We start from the raw sequence: 15,447 nt of genomic DNA, 5'->3' as shown, positions 1-15,447 counted from the left end.
ACGTTTATTTTTTACATTAGTGAGGTGAAGTGGTTGGCGGCTTTGTAAATATTTAAGGTTAAGTTAGTGTTGTCGTTTGTGTTGTAAAATATACGTTAACGGTTTTGTAAAGTGTCAAATTCACATATAATGGGTAAGGAGGCGCGCAGTGCCTCAGTACCCATGATATGTATACTAACTGATATTAGGAAAGCTTCAAACCCCAAACTTGCAATGACACTCAAATTGCTTATGAATTCGACATGGGGATATTCCATTAAGAAACCTCAAGAGATGAAGAGTAAACATTATGAGAAGGTCGACAACTTTGTTGAAAGGTTTTCTCCTTTTGTTTTGAAGTACGAATTCACTCAAGGTCAAAGTGGCTTAGTAACCACATTAAAACCTATTGTCGAACATTGGTCTTACCCTCAGTTCGCAAAGGCAGTCCTTGACAACTACAACAAATTCTTCTCCGAAGTCAAATCCAAAGTGAAGGTTTACTATGAGAACATTGACGCACTCATGACGAACGAAGAAGGATACAACAAACTCATTGAAATGGGTTTAGTCGGTGAAAAGATAGGCTGTTTTAAGCTAGATAAGGTATTTTCCGAAGTTCATGTAATATCGAAAAGGAAATATTGGGGCATACTTGAAGACGGCACAGAAATAAAACATTGCATGAAGTAAAAACGTTTTTCAAAAAAGTGACATTTTTTTATTTTATTTGAAATGTACGCTGAGTTTGTTGGAGAAGACCGTTGGGAAACTTGTTTGTTAGATGAGAAATATGAAATTCACTGTTGTGAGTCATTTGAAGTCAGAAACAAAAAGACAAAAAGAGTTTTAAGCGAATGGGAGCGAAATGACGGATATGCTATTATGAAGATGGGTGGAAAACACTATCTTAAACATGTTGTCATTGCAACTCATTTTATACTGAATCCTAACAATTTACTTTTTGTAGACCATATAAACCATATAAGAAACGACAATAGACTTGAAAACTTACGTTGGGTCACTCGTTCTGAAAACAATAAGAACAAAGGCAAATTTGGAGATATTGTATTCGAATTTGTCGACGAACTAGAAGATGAAACAATTGAAATTACAGACTATGGCAAGCATACGTTTAAGTTTTACTACTATAGCGAAGAACAAGACTCTTTCTACTTTTATACCGGCGTAAACTATAGGAAATTACAAGTATATTTTACTAAGGCGGGCTATGCTTATGTAAACACTAGAGATACAGATGGAAAATACGTTCAAATACTTCTTAACAAATTCAAGAAGCTTATGGCATACCATTTTAAAACAATATATTTTTACATATATTAAATGCTTCAGGTTGAAAAAACAAAGAACAAAAAGTAGCAGATACAAAACCGTTAGATATATCTTTACAAATGCTGGTAGGACTATTTCAGATGAAGAAATTTCATCCCGAGCATACAGGTTTGACTATCCAATTTGTTGGCTTCAAAGTCCTTCAGATGCAAAGGCAATAGGATTTAGAAGAGTTTTGTTTTCAATAGAACTAAGCATTTATGTTCGCAGTATATTTTCATGGGCAGTATAAAGGTCCTGATGGTCTAATAGACAAATTTGACGAAATGAGAATCTTTACAGTTCGTTCAGACGAAAGTCTTGAGAAAACTCTAGATGACTTTCAAACTCAAATGAACAAATATTATTGGGAATTTCAAGAAAAATACGACTCTTTACTAATGGAACATACTATCTGAAACTAGAATATGACAAGATGAACTCCACCGTTTCATTTCAAAAGATTGAAATTAACCCTCCAAGAGATACAGAGTTTTATTTTGGAAGTAAAAACGTTCTTGGGCACAATTTCTTCGGTTACTAAACCAGACGAACATTACCACCAGATGGTCCATTTAATTTTATACTTCCACCAGCAGATTTGACAGTTTATAGAAACGTGTTTGACCCTCAAAATGTTATGTGTCATGCAAGTTTCAGTTCAAGCAACAATAGTTTTCTATGTATTGGTAAGGACTTTTATGACTTTGCTTCTAAATTCTACGAACCACCTAGTAACAGTTTCTCTGACTTTCAAGTTTGGTTCACACAAATGGTGTGCAACATATTATTCCATTGTACTATGACTTTTATCTCGAATTGTCTTTCATATATAACTACGGAAAAGTGCTGAAAAAGTATTGAATGTGAAGATATTAGAAAATAACATTTTTTCTAACATCGTAGAAAACTCATGAAAACAATTTATTTTTGACACTTTCACAAAAAACATAAAAAAAGTGAGTTAAAATGAGATGTTTACTGAACTGGCTGAATGTCGCCTTCTGTAGTTATAAAGAATGGTTGACCAGAGAAGTGAAGGAGAGACTGAATTGCCAATTTCATATGGGGTAGGGGGTTCTCCTTGTTTGGAAGTAGTATCCAAGGACGTTTGTTTAGGAACTTAACAAGAGCTTCTCTTTTGGCGTCATTTATGCCGTCGAAAGGAGTGCCTTCTGGTACCTCAATTGGAATTCCAGTCGAAATCTCGAGATTCAAGGCAGCCCTTCCCGTTATCCAACCGTTAACAAGCTTGCCTTTTACATTCTGCCTGAGGAAGTCTTTTACGCAGTCGTTAAGTTCAATGAGGTAAATTGCCTCGTCAAGTCTTTCTTGCATTCCAAGTTCTTCCATCCGACAGGAAAATTTTTTCCCGACAACAGGAAGAACTCTTCCAGTTGTCCGTCCGTAAACCATTCAAATTTTCGAAAATTGAGAACTTTGTGGTCGAACTTCAGAAAATGTTTTTCCTTCCGACAGAAAAAGTTTTTCCTTCCGACAGGACACAAACGGATGACTGACGTTCCTCTTCCTGAATGCCTTCCAAAGCCAGAAGAACCGAAAGCTGCAGAACCACAACAGTCTCCTCAGCAACCTCAGTTCCAGCAAGTACCTCCGAATTACTACCAATTTCCACCTCAAGGTTACTACCCACCACAAGGCTTCCCGAACTACCCTCCTCAGCCTATGCCTTACTTCCCCAACCCTTGGTTGTTCCAGCAAGCTCCACCCCAGCAATTCCAATTCCAATCTCAATCGAAGAGAGACCAAGACTTCGAAGAAGGTCTGAACCGCTTACGCAAAGAGTATGCTACAGCTCCAATTGAGAGAAAGTTGTTCCCGGACCAAAAAATAATGTTTAGGGTAGATGGTTAGATCTAACCCGATATCTACCCTCATTTCTACCCTCATGAATTTCCTTAAGACAGAAAAAATAAAGTTAGTTTTATTTTTATTTATTTTTTTATTTTGTATGTAAGAACAGTAATGTCAGTCGAAGCAAAAACGTTCACGAACAAATCTAATGGCGAAACATTCACAAAAGGCACTTATAACGGTATTGAAGTCTTACGTAGAGACAAGGATAGTTACATTAATGCAACAAAGATGGCAAGAGAAACGGGAAGGTTAAACCATTTAAACAGATTTCTCAATAGTGTTAAAATGCAGGAAATTCTTGAGTTTTGGTTGAAAGAATACGGTGGAGCCAAAAGTGGCTCGACCTCAAAACAAGCATTTTATGAGCTTACTAAGGGTGTTATAAATGAATTCAAAGGTATTTACATACATCCTGACCTCGTTCATTTTGTTGCTGAATGGTGCTCTGTAAAGTATGCATTTTATGTCAAAGATATTATGGACTCCATAGACAAGAAAGTTCATGAGAAGTTAGATGAAGAAGAACTCGAAGATACAGTAGAGAATGCAAAACATTTGTTTGAAGAAGAAGTTAGAAAAATGCATGAAAAACAATTAGAACATGAACGTGAGATATTTTATGGTTATAGAGATTCTCCATACGAACTAGACCAATGGGAACAAGAAGATTTAAAGAGAGAATTTAGAGAATATGAACTCGCTAAGATAGCATTAGAAGCTGCAGAAAAGAAGTTAAAAGTTTGGGATCGTTTTGTACAAAAATATTGTGAGTAAATGAACCATTTATTTTTATTGAATTCAGCAAAAATAATGTTTAGGGTAGATGGTTAGATCTAACCCGATATCTACCCTCATGAATTTTGTATAAAAAGCAACCGCCGGAATTCGGACTGTTGCTATATTCTTCACAAAACGCCTTATAATACTCTTCCCAGGACTTATTTTCCAACAACTTTCTAAAATCTTTCCTAAACTGACTGACTGACGGCACAAAGTGGCTTAACGAAAACATTAATATATAAAATTCATGAAAATTCATGAAAATTCATGAGGGTAGAAATCGGGTTAGATCTAACCATCTACCCTAAAATATATTTTTGGTGTAAATTTCATTAACTGACTGACGGCACAAAGTGGCTTAACGAAAACATTAATATATAAAATTCATGAAAATTCAAGACCTTTGGGTCTCGCCGCTTCGCAGCTGAGGGTAGAAATCGGGTTAGATCTAACCATCTACCCTAAAATATATTTTTATTGAATTCAGCACAAAAATAATGAATTTCATTAGTTAGAAAAATAACGCTAATTTTTTTCTAAGAAAAATTTTTATTTTGTATGTAAGAAACAGTAATTTCAACATCAGAGAACACAACAACAGTTATAGTCCATGAAGCTATAAATGAAGAATACGAGTACATACAGTATAACAAACAGTTACGTCTCATTCGTTCGGTCAAAGACGATATGTACCAAATGCAAAGTATAATGAATGCTCTTCGTTCTACAAAGCAAGCATATCATTGGTTTGAAAACCAACAGACAAAAGAACTTTTAGAAGAATTTCCTCATATGATTGCTTCCCTCGGAAAACTGGGGGAAGAGATTCCGTACGAAAATCGCAAGAATTTGGCACCTGGTTTGAAAGGTTATTATATTCATAGACTTTTAGTAAATGCTGTAGCAATGTGGGCTTCACCTCGTTATGCTTGTTATATTTTCATGATGTTAGATGAACTATATAAAGCAGAACGTGAAGAGATGGAAAAGAAACTTCAAGCAAAAGATGAAGTCATTGAAGCAAAAGACAAAAGCATTCAGAAAAGAATACCACGTTCAGTACCAAAAGGAAAAGAACTATAAGTATATGATTTATACTGAAGATATGGAAGACAGTGACATGGTTATGTTGCATTTAGTCAGAAGAAACAACAAAAGCTTTTACGACCTTGCTAAGATTTACAAATCTGACAGAAATTGGTTCTATCGCGAAAACTTACCGATTTCAATGACCCCAAATGAAGATGTGAAACAAATAGTTCAAGACATACTTCCTCAAACACACTATGATATTAAAGGTTGTACAATACTTACATTCAAAGAAGACTTAACATTACTGAAGGAAAAAATAACAGAGTATTTTGACAACTTCAAACAAGTAGGGTAGATGAACTCTTTATTTTTCAAGCTTGACCATTTACAATTTGAACTTTGTTTGCGTAGATATGAATTCTGAAAGAAGTATGAGGGTCTTGTATGACTTTATACTTCTCCCAGAGTTCATGTCTGTCAAACTTACCTGCCATGGACTCTTTCATAAGTTCCATGAAATCGTCTTCGGACAATCCGGGAAAAGTATTATTCAGTAAGTATTCTTTTAACATCCTTACTTAAACTCTTGGCTGTCTGTACACATATTACGACTGAAAATGTTAAAGTGTCTGAGTTTCTTAAAGAATTCGACATATATCTTGTTCTCTGTTCTTTAACAAAGGATGAGAGGCAAATCATCTAAGATAAGAAGACATCTATAGGGTAAGTCTTTCCAATCGTAAGATTGCAATTTCTTCGAAATGTATTCTATCTCTTTCTGTTTGTTTCTGAAGTGTTTCTTCTCTAATATTCTCTGCATTTCCTCATTAGGTTCTTTAAACTTAGAATTTATATACTCATTTATAGCATTGTACTTCAAAACTCTTCTTTGGTACTTCTTTATCCAATCTAACAACTCAGTATCCTTTATACATACTAACTTAGACTTCTTTATAATATCTTTGAACGAATTGACGGTTTGGTCAAATTGACCAGAAGTCGAACAATAACAACTAACTCCATAAATGGGTTCTTCTCATCTAGTTCTTGTTGTTGTGCAGCCATTTTAAGATAAGTGAAAGTCTTACCCGACCCAGGTGGTGCAATTAGACCTGTTATACCATTCTGAGCAAAAAGAACTTTTCATGTATAGGCTTTATCTGAGCATTTTCTAACTTCCTCTTGTTCTTGTTTAAAACATTCTCAAATTTCTTGTCAATGTCAGCAAACTTTTTTTCTAACATATTTTTAGAAAAATTAAAATTTTTATCTTTTAGAAAATGTCTAGCGATTTCGCTATCTATATTCGAGACAACTTTTGACAGCAAAAACATCTGTCGACCAAAAAATCTTACATACGTAAACAAGAAAGGTGAATTTGTTCTAAAGTTCTGTTTCTGGGAATATGACAAGAACCATAAAACATTACAAAGAGCAGTCTTAAAATTTGTCAATGACAGACTTGTTGACAGAGATGACGCCGATTGGAAAGATGAAGTCCAACAAAAGTTCTTAGAATGCAAAGAAGACACATGCGGTGTTCTTGAAGATGAAATAAAAACAGAATAGATGAGCTATTAAAGGACAAAGAACTTTACATAGATATGGTTCTGAGAAATTTGACATATCTCCACCAGAGAAAGAAGAAGAAGAAAAGAAAGAGAAAAAAGTAGAAGAGAAGAAAGAAACCTGAACCAGTTCCAGAGAAAAAGAAATTTGACATGTAAAAATAAAATTTTATTTTTAGAACATTTCTGGGTCAATGTCAATGTTCTCTTCCTCTTTAGGAGTAAACACTGGCTTAGACTCAATAGCTTTTTACCCAATTTACCTTGAACTTCTAACAACTTAGACTCATAATATTCATAGTCGTCTGTCTTCTTTGGTTCATAAGGTATAACAAGTTTGTATGCTTTGCCTTCTTTAAGGTTTTGAGAACCTTCTGTCAAAACTTTCTTTGACTGTTAACAAACCTTCTATGTCTAAGTCTTCAAATTCGCACCATTTTTTAGTCACAATAGCAAACTTAACTGGTTCGATGTTCCAAAACTTTGCTGAATGAAGACTTTTCAAAATGGTAGAAGTAAACATTCAAATATGTGAATGGGTCTAGTTCTTCTTTAAGTCCTGACATGTACTTGTTTATGAAATATATTTCGTCATCTTTTCTATCGATAAAAAAATATTTTTTTTAAAATTTACTCAGAAAAAATTTTCTTTGTATATACACCATTCTGAACATATCTAAAAGACTTTTGACATTTGCCAAGAATGTTCGTTTAGACGCTGGCATATAACCATACTCTTGACAATATTGTTTATACATCATATAAGACTTTTCATCTAAACACTCAAAGTCGCTTTCTTCTATGAACAGTTCATATACACTCTTGTTTGCTTCTAACAATGTTTGTCTCTCTTCGGTATGTGGAATTTGTCTTGGATTGAACTTAGAAATATCTAATGCATGAAATATGAGAACAAGTGGTTGTAAAAGTCAGATGTCAAAGTTTCTGACAAAGCGTCAAAATATTCTGTATCTTGCATATGAGAATCTGATGTTCTGACAACTACATATCTTCTGTCAGAACTTTCTAACTTCATCGGAACAGCATTGTTTGAAACCATAATGAAGTTTGCAACATTTTCACAAACTCTTTGGTCTTTATACTTTCTTTCAACAACTCCAACTTTGTCTGTTATAAGACTCTTCAAAGCATCTGAGTTCAAAACTTTTGTTGTATCTATACTTTGAAGTTCATTGCAAACTATAAGTTTCATATTCTCTATTGAGGAGTTAAACTTGCCACAGATGTTTTCTAAGTTTGTCATATTCGGATTCGAATAACCTTCTAACAGTTTGCACAAAATATCTGTAAAGAAAGTATTCTTACCAGTTCCTTGTTTTCCAATTATAATGAGAGCAGTTTCATTTTTAGCACTTGGATGTTGTAAGATATTTGCAAACCAACATAAGATATACTCATAGACTCTTTCGTTTCCATTGCATATAATTTCTTTGACATGGTCTAACCAAGCTTCTATAATATTTTCTTTCCATTCTACTTGTTCGTATTTATATCCAGTGAAGATAGAATAGAAGTTTGGAGAAGGTGTATAGAACTTTATACCTCGAACTGAAAAATCTTCTAACTTTGACAATAAGGTATCCCAAGCATCTAACATCTTCATGCCAACTTGTACAACTTTTATTTTCTTAAGTTTCTGTCTACATTCTTGTTCAGACACTATTGTTGCTCTTGGTTTGTTAAAGACAACATCCCATTCTTTCATGACATAACATTCTGAGGCAGAGTCGACATAAATGACTAAACGTTTCAAATTCTCGACTGCTTTGTTATAGTTTCGAAATGGACACATATTTCTGAATGCTTGGAAGTCATAAAAATCTGAAACATCTATTCTGTACATTTTTATAAGAATAAAAAAATATTATTTTTTTATTCTTGACTTTGTTGTTCCATTTGTTTGCATTTGTTGTTCTTGAGCTATTTGTTGTTGAAGTTGTTCTTGTAATACAATACTTTCACCAGTTGCATCTTCCAATTCGAAACTTTCTGCCGTCATTGACAAATACATAGGACATAAAAGTTTTACAGGAACAAAGTTTGCGTCAACTAATGTCAACGTTATACTTGCCAAAGTGTTTGAGTTCACTAAGGTTGAAAATTTTGCATTCGAATGAACAATAGGCAAACCATCAGAGAAAGTATTGTTTATACGCATAAGTATCTTTTGGTCATAATAGTTTCTGTCGACATTCGAATAACACTTTGAACCTAAGTTTGAAACAATATATAAGATTGGTGTGCTTAATGTCAATGGAATAGACATTCCTTGTATGACACCTTTTCCTGTTATAGGAAACTGTTGGTAGTAAAAACCAGAAATAAGTTTTGTATTATAGCTCATATCGTTTATAGTAAACTCAGTCGGACATCCAAACATAATGAAACCTGCTCTAGTTGCAGCACATGTTACACCGTACTTAAAGTATTAAATAAGTCAACAAAACCTGTTGGTGGTATATCTGAGTAAGTATCTTCAAAGGAGTATTTTTTACCATTCACAACAATAAAGTCTTCTGGTGTCAAAAGAGCAAAACAGGCTTTAGTCGTCATTGTGTTTAAGGTTAGTTTACAATATCGTCCTTGAGGACTTTGTAAGTTTGTTGTTATAGAATTATATGACTCAGGGTTTTTAGTCGTAATAGTATAAACCATTATGTTTTCTGCCATTTACTTAGCAAATAAATTTTAATGAAATGTTGTGGTCGTGAAATATTTTTATAACGTCTGGGAAACTATATTTTAAGTTCAACGTTTCACCTCCTTTCATAACGTATATCTTGTCAATGACATTATATGAAACACCACAGCAACTAATGTCGGGTTCTATTTCTTTGATGTTTATATCGTCTGCCTCTGTCAAAAGTTTCAATAGTTCTTTCAAAACTTCATGAGGTGCAATGACATATGAGTTCACTTTTACAGGGTTGTGTTCGACCAAGTTTAACATTATACCTAAAGCTTGACAAATCTTCTCCTGAGTTTGAAGTTTGTCTTTCAGTTGTTGGTAGTCGTTTCGAATATCTGCAACAGAACTTAAGTCTCTGTTAACTTCAGGATATGTTGGTTCTTTTACAGGAACAATTGTTATACCATCTTCGTCTTCGTATGGTTTCCCCACTTCAACATCTCTGTCTTTGACATTGACAATAACACTTTGACTGTTTGTTTGAGTTGGTGAATTTAACTTCACATCTGCCACCGCCATTAAACCTTTTGAAACACTTACGCTTCTATTTTTCGGAAATGACATTTTACTTAGAATAAAAAGATGGACGTATTCGGATATCTTATTGAATTGAAGCAGAACAAAGTTTATACTCACAAACAATACAAATACATTGACAGAATAGTTCTTTACACAAACAATGGAAAATGTTATAGAATAGCAGTCTTTGCTGAACCTAAATATTTTCATAAAGCAAAGAAAGTTGGTATAACTGAAATGGTGAAAGTTCTTGAAGCAGACAAAAATATAACTTCAAAACTTACAGATATTTCTAAAGGTAAGTTTATCTTACAATATTATGTCAAAACTGGTGTACTGTCAATATTTGACGGAGAGAAGTCAGTTCAAGAACAACTTACTGACCTGCTGCCAAAATCTGCTCAATGGAAGCTGTCGTTATGCCAATCTGAGGAGCCCCAGCAGGTTTCATCGAACGAATCTTCAAAAGAGCATCTTCCGTGAAAAGTGCTATTGGTTTTGTAAACTTCTTTGCTCTCAATTCATCTGGACCGTCTCTGTCACCAGTATATTGTATTTGAACTGTACCAACAGTTGAAATACCACCCATAAAGTCTTCTGAGTCAGCAAATGGAATGCCAAGCCAAAAGTTTGAACGGTCTCCATTTGTATATTGAGTTTTTTGACCTCCTGTATGAGTCCATACTTTCACATATGGCATAATAGAACTTTGCATTTCAGGGTTAATAGTTGTTGTGAAGTTTTTGTTAAAGTTCATAGCATCTAATGTCAAGTTGTATGACCTCATATCCTCAACTGTAGAATATTCTTCTCTTGGATAATATTTGCCATCTATGTTTATATGATATTTAATACCAGGGTTGTAGAAACAAGAATAGTCATTTATAGTTCGTCTGAACAGTACAAACATAGTATCTGCATGTTTCATTGCAGTTGTTAAAGCAATATCTGTTCTTGCACCTGCGGCTCCTGGATTTTGGTTTCCAACTTCACCTGCAAAGTCTTTGACAGATATTTGGTGTATAGGGAACATAAGTGGAACTGCAATATATTGGCAGCTAAAGCATTTGAAATATCTGGGTCCAACATATAGACTGCAAGTCTGCTTTCTATTCTCTTGCATTCAAACTGTTCGCATGTAAACTTAACTGGGTCCAAGCAGTTCCAGCAGCATTGAAATAATAGTTTACTTCATTGTTGAAGTTTGAGAAACCAAAGTCTAAGTCAACTTTGTCTTTGCAAAATTCGGCGAATGACGTTTGATTTGTTCCCTTTACGTCTGTAATAGTGAATGGGTCTTGTGTTGGTGCAATGACTAAGTTATTTTTGCTTGGAGTAAGTTCGATAGAAATTTTTCCTGCCCAGTTTGGCAAGTATCTTAAAAACCTAAAGATGAGGAAAGATGACAAAGGAACTCTAAGTTTCAGTTTTACTTTGGTTACTGCTGCTGCAGTTTGTCCAGAAAGGTTAACATAAACTCCTGGAACGTTAGGGTCAAGTCTTCTTATTTTCTCAATATTTGCATACTGGTCTGTTTGTTCTCTAGCTTGTGGTTGTACTGAGTTTTCTTAAAGCGAACCATTCATAGTTTGCCCATGTTACTGTTTGAACTAAGTCAGAGTTAGAATATATCTTATATCCCATAAAAACTTCTGGAGCATATTGGTATCCGACATAGAAAATACCATTGCAACCTTTCTTACCTCTCAAGTCAGCAGAAGGTTTTATTTCAATGTCTAGTTCCACGTATAAGAATGAGTTGTCAATAGAAATAATGTGAAACCTGTCGCAAGCAATATCTACTGTTGTTGAAGAACCTTCTCCAAACTCACCTACGTTTCCATAAGAAACAGCAGTTGTATATTCGTAAGTTCCAGGAACTATTTCTGACCTTCTAATGGCATTGTCGCATTCGTTATACCATTCGGAAACATTTCCGTTCATGGCATCCAAAACTGTTGGCGTTATATTCTGAGCGGCGTACATTTCATATGGGTAAAAATATAGAATAGTTGGATTTATATGTCATAATAGAACCCACTCGGACCAAACTTTACTTTCTTCCTGACTGAGTTTTTAACTGAATCTTTAACTCTTCTTTTTCCTTCATTGCCACTACTTTCACTAGATGAAGTTACTTCTTCACTACTTTCACTTTGTTCTACTCTTCTCTTCTTCTTTGGTGTCGCTTTTGGTAACTTGCCCTCTGCTACAAGTTGTAGCATCTTTGCCTCATGTTCACCTAGTATGTTGTAAATTTCCCATGTCCTTTTTGCCTTTGGGCTCTGGTCGCCCATCTCAGGTAACCTATATCCTAGAAAGATTTTGTCATAGTTTGTATTTGAGTCTTCGCTTATTGTTTGCATGACTCTTTCCTGAGTTTCCGGTTCAAGCTCTTCAAATATAGCTTGTCCATGGAATAAGCTCGTTTCCAAATATATGTTTTTGTAGCCATTCTGGTTTTCTTTCCATGTAACCAATAATATCTTTTGTGAATGGGAAAGCTTTTACCCAACGTTTCAGTCTTGCGTCATTTATTTCTGTAGTTGGTTTTATTTTGTCATGGAGCATGTTTTTCAATACTAACATTTCATTTGGTACTGTCCATTTGAGTTTTCTTAAATATTCATCCCTTCTCAGTTCATTGTCTGCAAAGTAAGTTTTTATGACATTTTGCAAACTTTCGTTTGCAAGGTCATGTACAATAGGTTCTCTTCCTTCTCTCTCCCTAACTTTCTTTCTAAACTCTTCACCAAATATACCATCTCTATGGTTCTGTGTAGTTCTTTGAGATAAATGTTCTAGAACGTCAGGTGTTATATTTCCCTCAGCCATGTTCATTTCATACTGGTCCAAAATATCTGCATCTTTCATATCTTTCAATGGCATTAAAGCCGCGCTGAAAATACCAGCTATATCTGGTTCACCATTCAATTCCATTGCGTCTACAACTTCTTGGAATTGAGGTTGTAAGTTTATGAACCACCTATCCGGATTAGCTTTATGACCCCATCTCATTGTAGTTCCATAGTCTGCAGAAACAAAAGTAGGTTTGTTTCCATATTGGTTAGGTTCTGAATGAACTTTAAACAATGTTTCATTTCTATATGTTTTGTTGAAATTTAACCTTTTATTTTCACCGAGTTCAGCCAAAGATTGAACGTTATATGGTCGTAAGTAAAAAGGATTATTGTATTTGCGTACATTTTCTTTCAGTACTTCCATTCTATGCTGAATATTTTCATCTGATGTTGGAGTCTTTTGTATGTCGGTGAACATTTTTCGATATCCTTCTACTATGTCAGCCGAATTTTTCTGAGACTCTTGGAAAGATTCCATATTCCCCGCATACACTTGTTGAGGGTCAAGATTTTTCGGCTGTTCCAAATCTTCATCTAGTTCTGTGAAGTTAGTTTCCAAAGGAGGGACTTGTTCGTTTCCTTCAGGCTCTTCTAGCTGTTGTTGCTGAACTATTTCTTCCATGTCTGGTTGTATCTGAACTTCTTCCTGTGGAGTTTCTTGTACCTCATCTGGTGGCATTTCATATATTCCGAGACCGTTTTTAACAAGTTCCCTATTTAAGCCATCCGCATTCATAACCCTTTCTTCTTTCGTTCCGTCTCTATTTTTTACGCGTTTCATGAAGATAGTTGAATTATCATTTATCTCTGACACCAAATATCTCGGAGTAAATTCATCCATGTCATTTGGATGATATGCTATTAAATCATATCCCTTAGCGAGCTTGTATTTTCCAGGTTTGAAATTATATCCCATTTGGTGCTGAACCATAAAGCTAAATAGGTTCGGGTCAGTATTTCCTTCCTTGAACTTTCTAATAGCTTCTTTATATCTGTCACTAAAGTCAAGAGTATCTGGGTAACCATAATCTTCCTTAAGCATTTTTAAGAATTCTTGGTTTCCTTTTTCTCTACTTCTTTTATGTCCTTGCTCTGTTTGTGGTTGCTGTGCAGGGTTTTGAACTGTTGGTTGCTGTGCTGGTTGTGGAGGTGGTTGTTGTGCTGGTTTTGGTTGTGGTGCAGGTGCTGGTTGTGGTGCTGGATTTTGAACTGTTGGTTGTTGTGTTGGTTGTTGTTGTGGTGCATGCCTGTGTCTGTGTCCATGTGACGATGTAAATGTTTTAGGTAGTCCTGGTGCAGGTGCTTCTCTTGGAGGGTTTGGTGGTATATAAGTTCCACCAGCTGGCACATATGTTCCATCTGCAGCATAATGTCCTACCTGACTTTTCGTTTTTAAGAAAGCATTTACTAGGTCTGTTTTGGTCTGTTGTAACTCTTTTTCTTGACTTTCCACAACAGCTGCTCTAACGGCGTCATAGGCACTTTGAACTGCCTGTCTCGTTGCTGCATCTGTTATTTTCGTCATATTTTGTGCTACTTCTCTTAACTCTTTGTCGAAACCTTCAGACTTCAGTTTCTTTCCAGATGAGAAGTCGTTCACTAGTTTCACCTTACTATGAAGAGCTTCGAAGGCATTCTTAAAGTCAGCATTCATTAAAGCTTCATTTGAACTGTCTTCATCCGCTTGTATTTTTGTCCTTATTGACCCTATAAGTTGGGCTGCTTTAGCGTTGGCTTGGGCATCTAACCAGTCATTATTAGCTTTTATATATTCTGCACTTTTCATTGCCTTTTGCATGGCTGCGTCGTTATTTTTACTTTCTTGTGCTAAGTTTTCATACTGTACGGTTTGGTTTTGCAACTGTAAAAGTTTTTCTGCCTTTACATTTGCTTCAACTTCTTTTTTATACTCATCGCTATCCATATATGTCTTCATGGCTTTTTGTTTTATCTCTTCATCTTTCAGTACTTTATATTGAGTAGTATGTTTTTTCAAATTTATAACATCTTGTTCCATTTTTGCTACTTCTGCTGCTTTTTCTGACACTTTTTTCGCATATTCCTCTGTACTTAGTTCTTTCAGTTGTTCTTCTTTCTTCTTTTTCTCTACGTTTAACTCATTTAGTTTCTTTGTCTGTCTGTCATATTCTAGTTTCTTTTCGTTTTCACTTATTTGTTTCTGTATGTCTATGTTTGACTTTTTGACATCTGTTATTTGATTTTTGAGTGAACTCAAATTCATTTGACTTTGAGGGTTATAAGCTGTTCCGTCTGCAGCTCCACCATAGCCTGCCATTTTCGCTAAAAGTGCCGCTCTTAAACCTCCACTCTGTGCACCAATAACTCGGTTTAAAAGCATAGGGTTGCTTGACATTTGTTGCAACATAGTGGGGTCATTCATCATTTGTTGTTGCAACTGTTGTTGTGGTGTCAGTTTTACTATTGGATGTTTCAATGCTCCCTTCCTCTTACGTATATTCTTACGTAGCTTACGTGGCATTTTAAGTGAAGTTAAAAAGCGGTTTTTGACAGATGTTTATATGACACTTTTTGTTCAGCACAAAAAACTACTCGGTCAAAGTGTTGTCAGTTTTGTAAAATAACCGTCCTATCTCATTCTATAAGGGGGAAAAGGCTTCTCAAAGTATACTTCCTTGGAACGCCCGTAACTTTTCCTGTAGCGACGATAGACCCTTACTTGTCCGGACAAAGTTATACTATTTTGAGTGCTCTACAAAAAAGTCAACGGCGACGACTCTCAAAAACCGTTGTGTAAAAAGTTTTACCG

At 35.1% G+C, this 15,447-nt stretch overlaps 11 protein-coding genes and 2 pseudogenes across 13 annotated transcripts, besides 1 other annotated feature; 6 read left to right on the top strand and 7 right to left on the bottom strand.

The window, feature by feature from the left end:
- Positions 1-12,873: part of a mobile genetic element that runs on past the window's edge.
- Positions 130-672, top strand: TVAGG3_0663690 (DNA/RNA polymerases family; the record flags this gene model as incomplete). The annotated part of the gene is made up of 1 exon (XM_051242079.1): positions 130-672. One exon carries the CDS (start codon positions 130-132, stop codon positions 670-672), a length of 543 nt encoding a protein of 180 aa, XP_051088666.1.
- On the bottom strand, positions 2,290-2,727 carry TVAGG3_0663680 (uncharacterized protein; the record flags this gene model as incomplete). Its single annotated transcript, XM_051242078.1, has 1 exon — positions 2,290-2,727. One exon carries the CDS (start codon positions 2,725-2,727, stop codon positions 2,290-2,292), a length of 438 nt encoding a protein of 145 aa, XP_051088665.1.
- TVAGG3_0663670 (uncharacterized protein) lies at positions 2,824-3,186 on the top strand (the record flags this gene model as incomplete). The annotated part of the gene is made up of 1 exon (XM_051242077.1): positions 2,824-3,186. One exon carries the CDS (start codon positions 2,824-2,826, stop codon positions 3,184-3,186), a length of 363 nt encoding a protein of 120 aa, XP_051088664.1.
- TVAGG3_0663660 (KilA, N-terminal/APSES-type HTH, DNA-binding family) lies at positions 3,298-3,796 on the top strand (the record flags this gene model as incomplete). The annotated part of the gene is made up of 1 exon (XM_051242076.1): positions 3,298-3,796. A coding segment is annotated over one exon (499 nt), but the record flags the coding sequence as incomplete, so codon positions are not given.
- TVAGG3_0663650 (KilA, N-terminal/APSES-type HTH, DNA-binding family) lies at positions 4,678-5,052 on the top strand (the record flags this gene model as incomplete). Its single annotated transcript, XM_051242075.1, has 1 exon — positions 4,678-5,052. One exon carries the CDS (start codon positions 4,678-4,680, stop codon positions 5,050-5,052), a length of 375 nt encoding a protein of 124 aa, XP_051088662.1.
- On the bottom strand, positions 5,373-6,245 carry TVAGG3_0663640 (annotated as a pseudogene). The gene has a single exon. A coding segment is annotated over exon 1 (873 nt).
- TVAGG3_0663630 lies at positions 6,282-6,728 on the top strand (annotated as a pseudogene). The gene has a single exon. A coding segment is annotated over exon 1 (447 nt).
- TVAGG3_0663620 (protein of unknown function, DUF4106 family) lies at positions 9,478-9,798 on the bottom strand (the record flags this gene model as incomplete). Its single annotated transcript, XM_051242074.1, has 1 exon — positions 9,478-9,798. A coding segment is annotated over one exon (321 nt), but the record flags the coding sequence as incomplete, so codon positions are not given.
- TVAGG3_0663610 (uncharacterized protein) lies at positions 9,862-10,281 on the top strand (the record flags this gene model as incomplete). The annotated part of the gene is made up of 1 exon (XM_051242073.1): positions 9,862-10,281. One exon carries the CDS (start codon positions 9,862-9,864, stop codon positions 10,279-10,281), a length of 420 nt encoding a protein of 139 aa, XP_051088660.1.
- Positions 11,817-12,164, bottom strand: TVAGG3_0663600 (protein of unknown function, DUF4106 family; the record flags this gene model as incomplete). Its single annotated transcript, XM_051242072.1, has 1 exon — positions 11,817-12,164. One exon carries the CDS (start codon positions 12,162-12,164, stop codon positions 11,817-11,819), a length of 348 nt encoding a protein of 115 aa, XP_051088659.1.
- On the bottom strand, positions 12,196-12,816 carry TVAGG3_0663590 (protein of unknown function, DUF4106 family; the record flags this gene model as incomplete). The annotated part of the gene is made up of 1 exon (XM_051242071.1): positions 12,196-12,816. One exon carries the CDS (start codon positions 12,814-12,816, stop codon positions 12,196-12,198), a length of 621 nt encoding a protein of 206 aa, XP_051088658.1.
- Positions 12,874-12,938: 65 nt separating the features above from the next.
- Positions 12,939-14,595, bottom strand: TVAGG3_0663570 (protein of unknown function, DUF4106 family; the record flags this gene model as incomplete). Its single annotated transcript, XM_051242070.1, has 1 exon — positions 12,939-14,595. A coding segment is annotated over one exon (1,657 nt), but the record flags the coding sequence as incomplete, so codon positions are not given.
- Positions 14,596-14,865: 270 nt separating this feature from the next.
- TVAGG3_0663560 (protein of unknown function, DUF4106 family) lies at positions 14,866-15,159 on the bottom strand (the record flags this gene model as incomplete). The annotated part of the gene is made up of 1 exon (XM_051242069.1): positions 14,866-15,159. A coding segment is annotated over one exon (294 nt), but the record flags the coding sequence as incomplete, so codon positions are not given.
- Between the last annotated feature and the right edge of the window lie 288 nt (positions 15,160-15,447).

The sequence above is a fragment of the Trichomonas vaginalis genome, chromosome III (genome assembly GCF_026262505.1).
Source record: "Trichomonas vaginalis G3 chromosome III, whole genome shotgun sequence".
NCBI classification, from domain to species: domain Eukaryota; phylum Parabasalia; order Trichomonadida; family Trichomonadidae; genus Trichomonas; species Trichomonas vaginalis.
The sequence above is the reverse complement of the archived record's forward strand: the minus strand, read 5'-3'. Positions and strand labels throughout refer to the sequence as shown.